This window comes from Gavialis gangeticus, unplaced genomic scaffold (assembly GCF_001723915.1).
Source record: "Gavialis gangeticus isolate Ggan-Ray unplaced genomic scaffold, GavGan_comp1, whole genome shotgun sequence".
Taxonomy (NCBI): domain Eukaryota; kingdom Metazoa; phylum Chordata; order Crocodylia; family Gavialidae; genus Gavialis; species Gavialis gangeticus.
Window position 1 is genome coordinate 22,437,473 of NW_017729033.1, and position 6,096 is coordinate 22,443,568.

Genomic DNA, 6,096 nt, shown 5'->3' on the forward strand with positions numbered 1-6,096 from the left:
CTACGAGGAGAGGCTACAGGACCTGAACCTATTCAGCCTCCACAAGAGAAGGCTGAGGGGGGTCTAGTGGTCTGTTACAAACTATTCAGAGGGGACCAGCAGACCTTGGGGGAGTCCCTGTTCCCCCGAGCACTACCAGGAGTGAGTAGAAATAACGGTCACAAGCTGGCAGAGGGTAAATTCAGATTAGATATCAGGAGGCGCTACTTCACTGTCAGGGCGGCTAGGATCTGGAACCAACTTCCAAGAGAAGTGGTGCTGGCTCCTACCCTGGGGGCCTTTAAGACAAGTCTAGACAATCACCTTGCTGGGGTCGTTTGACCCCAGTACTCTTTCCTGCCATGGCAGGGGGTTGGACTTGCTGATCTGCTCCAGTCCCTTCTGACCCTACTAACTATGAAACTACCTATGAAACTATAAATTACCAGCAGCATATTTAGGCAAAAAAAATCCTAGCCTAGATGAGTGTCATCAGGGATGTGGTAAGGGTGGGGTGTAAAGAGAGGAGGAGCCCTATTAGGAAGAAACCCCTTCAGGGGAAGACTGGGAAGAATCATCACTCAGCTTGAACCCAACTCCCAAATGTTAAAATATATACATCAAGACATGGTGGGTGAGAGAACAACATCTGTGATAGGCAGTGTTGAGATCATCCGGTTCTCTGCAACAGTGCACACAAGTAAAGTGTCAGGCAGGTGAGGGCCTCAGCCTTATAATACCTACCCCTGAAAGACTGGCATAATTTTCTAAAGATTTTGCTGTCCCTATGTGATCAGGAGGTAAAACACCAGAAAGAAGGGCTCTCTACGACAAAAGATTGTAAAATTAGTATGTGATTCCAGGCCTTTTGTACTTTAACTTCAGCTAGAGGTGTCGAGTATGTGGGGGCCCGAGGGCTTTGGCTCCCCTCAGGAAGAGAGCTTTCACCTGAAATGTGTAAACTTTCCACATGTCCACTATCTTATGTCCCTCCTCCTCTTCCCTGACAAAAATAAAAGTTAGTGCCTACGAATTCAGCTCAAATGTGTCAGGTAAAAGGATGTGGAAGCTGAATATCAGGCTGGGTCCTTTCCCAATAAAATGAGAAAACCTATTCTGATTTAGATCCTGGTGTACATTGCAAGAGATGTCTGTCACCTGCTTATTTTGGAAATGAGCACATCTTAATAAGAGGGAAATAAAGATAGAGCTCCATCATGCCATTTGTATGGAGCCATTTTCAGTTGCTGTAGTGATTAATTTGAAATTAATCTCCAAGTCCCACTGAAATCTTTCCTTTGGCTATTGTGGGAGTTGAATTGGGCCCCTAGGGTGCCTGTACACAAGTGTGGAGGCTGCTCTTGTCATTACAGTGCATTGGAGCACTTAAGTGATTAATCAAGTCTGTTGGAGTTTGGCAAATATGGCACTCCAGCCAGCCTCCACATCTTGTGTATCAGTGTCCTCGCACTTCAAAATGGTGGTGGGTGTGCTTTATCTAAAGCTAATTGAACCAACTTCAGATAAAGCACCTCCAACACCATTTTGAAGTGTGGGGATGCTGATACACGAGATGCTCTGGGCACCGCTTTAATTAGCACCGCTCTAATTAAAGCACCCCCTGCCCTTGAAGCATGTGTATAGACATACTTAATTCTTAGACAGATACACGACTTTCATATTATTATTTTATAGTAATTTTTTTTGTGTGGATTCTTGACTTTAGGCATGCGGATTTATTTTTCTGCAGAAGGGCAACCTCTTTCCTCTTGTAATTGTGTTTTTCCTTTTATTTAGTCCACCGAGTTCCTCTGTAAAGGTTGTTTTGGGTCAGCATAGATTCAATAAGACAACAGATGTAACACAGACATTTGAAATAGAGAAGTACATCCTTTATCCTGAATTCTCAGCTTATGACCAAAGTGATCATGATATTGGTGAGTATTTTAATTTTTTAAAAACTTTATTTCATATAGGGTAAAATTTAGCTGGTTTGGTGAAAATATATTTCATCACAGTTCCATAGAGTGGGAAAAATAAGAATCTCAATCTTGGTTTACCTGTGAAAAAGCTGAATTGGTTTTATGGTCTTTAGTAAGAGTTTAGGAGAATAAGGGGAAATGATTTCTCACAGGAGGGAGCACTTCATTCTGGCTGAGAAAGGCCGAACTGTATCTAATTGCTGGAAGCTAAAGTTAGACAAATTAAGACTAGAAATAAGGTTCAGACTTTTAGCAGTGAGGGTGATTAACCATTGAAGCAGATTTGCCATCTCATGATGTCTTTAAGGCCCCTGGCAGATGTTACACTTAAGACATGATTTGTCTGTTAATTGTGTCTTAAATAGTAACCCAGCCACATGGTCAGGGAATTAATGGCATCACAAAAATGGAAACCAGCCACAAAGATATTACAAAAAAAAGTGTACAATATTTTTGTGGCTAGTTTCCATCATGCTTTAAATTTAACATGTCGGCTGACAATCAGCAGATTGTTGGCTGCCTCCCAGACTGCACCAACACTTGAACTAGCAAGTTGAAAGCTTGGGTACCCAATGATCAGCTGATTGTTGGCCAGCCCTAAGGACCACACCAGACCTGGTTTGAGCCCTGGTGGTGTCCTGGAGCCAGTCAACAGTCAGCTGATTGTCAGGCACCCAGCTTTCAACTTGCTGATGTAAGAGGACCCTGGGATCATGATCCCATGTTCCCCTTGCACTGGCAAGTAGGCTGCAATTAGGATCTGACCTCTGATCTGAATTACAGCATCCTGCCATGCACGTGTAGCATGGCAGGAGGCACAATTGTTGGGACTGGGGATTAGATCCCATTGCGCCTTTAAATGAATGTCCATTAGTGGCCTAAGTCAAGATTGGGTGTCTTTCTGAAAGCAGTTCTTTACCTCAGCAAGAAATGATGGGCTTGATGAAAGAATTATTTGGTGAATTTTTTTAGTCTTATGTTTTTCAGGTCAGACTACAATGGTCTTTCTGGCCCTAAACTCTTATTATTTTGTTTATCACTTTTACACTAAGGTGTAATAGTTGATTTTTCAGACCAATTCAGTTCAGTCAATTTAGTTCATAGTTGAACTGCAGGTCATTTCAAAGGGCATTTCAGTCAGAATGACAGTAGAATAGGACTGTAATATTTTCTGATCTAGGAACCTGGGAATTCCTAATTAACAATCAAATTGTGAGAGATTTCTGGCCATGAGACTATTTAATGGGCTGGCACAAGGGAAATCTTAGCTTCAAGAGTAGTAGAGCTTTCTTCTCTTAGAGCTGGGATGCTTTTCAGTTTGGTATGCCTGATGGGTGTGTATCTTAGAGTCAGTGTTCCACATCTGAAGTCATTTGAACCAGGGGTTCATGAGATATAACCCACTGGGAGCAGAGGGTAAACAACTTTCCTTAAGTTTGAAAGCTTGCTTTGTGCACCTTGGGATCAAATCTTGGCTCTGATCATTCCCACAATGGTCTCCATTGCTTGACTTCCACTACAGCAAAGGAATGACACTCACGACCTGGTAAGGGAAACAAAATTTGGAGTGAGTTAAAAAATGCTTACAAGCCAAATGATTACATGGTATATATGAGAATTGCATAGCCAAAGGGCATCCTAACTTGCCAGTTCTCACAGGTGCTGGGTGGTTGAATGATATGAGGGAGATAGTAAGCCTGACTTACACCCAGCTAGTGTCAATTTGAATTGGATCACTACCAGAAATCTCCATAAATAAATGGATGTTTGCTGGAAGAGAGATTTAGGAAGGGGGAGGTATGGAGAAGATAATGGTTTGGGAGTGTGGCAAGCAGAGACGCTATGGGCCTTAGTGGTAAGATAAAAGAGAGGGGTAAGGAGGGTTCAGGTCAGGGGAGAAGGTAGAGATTTGGGAACTGGGAGAGGAAGAGTAGTAGATTGAGAGAGTTGATATGGGAAGAGTGACAGGGGATGGATCACTGCAGACATACCCCATTTACAACCCAGGTAGTACCTGGTTATGTACTCCCTTCTCCAATCGAAGGGAAAGTTTAGCAGGGCATGTGAACTGTGGGATGCACCTGCTGGTTCCTCCTTTCCCTATACAGCCAAGCCAGAACACTCTGTGAACTTAATTATATACAAATTTATTAATACAATAAGCCATAGGAAGGAATAGATATATAAAATATAAATATATATGTACAAAACATGGAATTATATGCAATATATGGACATTCCTTTACTTCCCCGCCCCCACTCAGGATACAGGTAAGTAAACCAGAACAAGGATAAAGATCAGGCAATATTAAACTGTATTAAAATAACAACTCACAACCATGAAATGCAAAAACACAAAATATGAGGAGCTGACTCACAAAATATAAGGTGCACGAAGGTGCAAATGAACTCTTTAAGGGACACCAAAGTCCAGGCTGTTCTGGAGCAGTGGCTGTGCCCCAGTGACAAGGAGGGGGGAGAAGATCCCTAGTGCTTTTTTGGCCTTCCTCGCCCCAATCAGAATATTCCCTGAGGAAGAAAACCTCCAAAACCTGGGAAGCCCCACCCCTTCAGGGCTTTCTCCCAAGAGGCTAGTCTCCCAGATGGGGAGGAAGATCCCTTCTCCCCTGTGGGAATCCCTTTCCCTGGTAACGCATGACTCCAGGGTGAGGCCCCACAGCTGTCCTGGGCTCTCCGGGCCATCTGTCCCGCTTGAGGCCCTGTGCACCATCATATGCCCTGAGGGCACTGCTTTTTGGTCAGGGTAAGAGACCCATGGCACCTTGTGTGGTGCTGGGGTCTCTGTCCGTTTCCGGGCACTCTGGGCATGGGCCTGTGTACTGGGTTCCTGGTCTCGTGCCAGGTGGGTTGCAAACCCAAGACACCCTGAGTGGCTCCCAGGGCCCTGGTCTGCTCCCAGACCCTCTGTGCAGTGCTGTCTGCACTGATTTCCTGGCCTTGTGCCAGGGGTTGGAGACCTGATCTGCCTCTGAATGTCTCCCAGGGTCCAGGTCCTGCTCACACCCTGTGTGCCTGCCGTACACCACTGCCTGGCCTCATGCCCGGTGTTGCAGGCCTCACAAGCAGCTCCCAGGGTCACCTCCAAGCAGCTCCCAGGGTCCTGGTCTGTGCACCGCTCGTGCACCAAGCTGTAGATCCAAGCTACCTCATGCAGCTTCCAGGGTCTCACTCCGTACACATCTCGTGCACCGAGTGCCTGGCCTTGTGCCAGGGGTTGGAGACCCGAGCAACCTCCAAGTGGCTCCCAGCATCCCGGTCCATGGAAAACTCGTGCACTCGCTGAATTGCAGACCTGAGCTGCCTTGCTCAGCTCTCAGCGTCCTGCTCTATGCACTGACGGCATGCTTCTCAGCAGCAGGGCTGGGGATGCGGCCACCTGCTGCTCCCATCTGGCAAAGAAGTCTTCGGGCTCTTCAGGGCAACTGTTCCACCCCACTAACCAGCTCTCTTCTTTGTACCTTGTTGGAGCCCCTGTGTGCTGGGCATGCTGCTCTTTTGTTTCCTGCAGAGTCCTCAACCAGGTCTGGCTTTTCGCTTCACCCTGGGGCTGGGGTAGGAGTGGGGCAAACTCCTCCCTTGCCATCACCTAATTCATGAGAACTCCCCACCAATCCTTTGAAGCCCTGTGGCAGGGCCCCTTTGGGGGGTCCGTGACCTCCCCTAGCGCCCTTGCCTACCGTGCCAAGCCTGGGTCCTAAACGCACCCTCTGTCTCGCCCGCCACGTCTTTGATCTTCCATTGTTCAATGGGAGGCTGCCTTCCTGCCCTCCTTGGCACGGGCTGGTCTTACTCTACCAGGAGTCTGCTCTACTCCCTGTGCTGGCCTTCTCCCGGGCCTACTTGATATGTGCCCTCTCCTGGGGCTTCTCCCCGTGCTCTTGCCCCGCCGGGGCCTTGTATGCGCGCGCTTGCCCCCGCCGGGGCCTTCTAACTGGGCTCACCCCCTTTCGGGACTTCCCCCTTCCAGGCAGCACCCTACTGGGGCCTACCCCTCACACGTCTCGTGGCCACCCGTGCTCGGGCCCGCGCCCCTTGCCTGACTCAGGCCGCTACTCGCGCTTCCCGCGTTTCACACACTCAGGGCTCAGGCGGCCTCAGCCTTACCTGGCCCCAG

The 6,096-nt window shown here is 47.6% G+C and overlaps 1 protein-coding gene across 1 annotated transcript in view; it reads left to right on the plus strand.

Annotated features, from left to right (window-relative positions):
• Positions 1-6,096, plus strand: part of HGFAC (HGF activator) — a 120,752-nt gene that overhangs the window by 89,931 nt on the left and 24,725 nt on the right. The window contains exon 11 of the mRNA XM_019526605.1: positions 1,777-1,916. Coding sequence (XP_019382150.1) covers positions 1,777-1,916 — 140 coding nt within the window. The remainder of the gene's footprint in view (positions 1-1,776; positions 1,917-6,096) is intronic.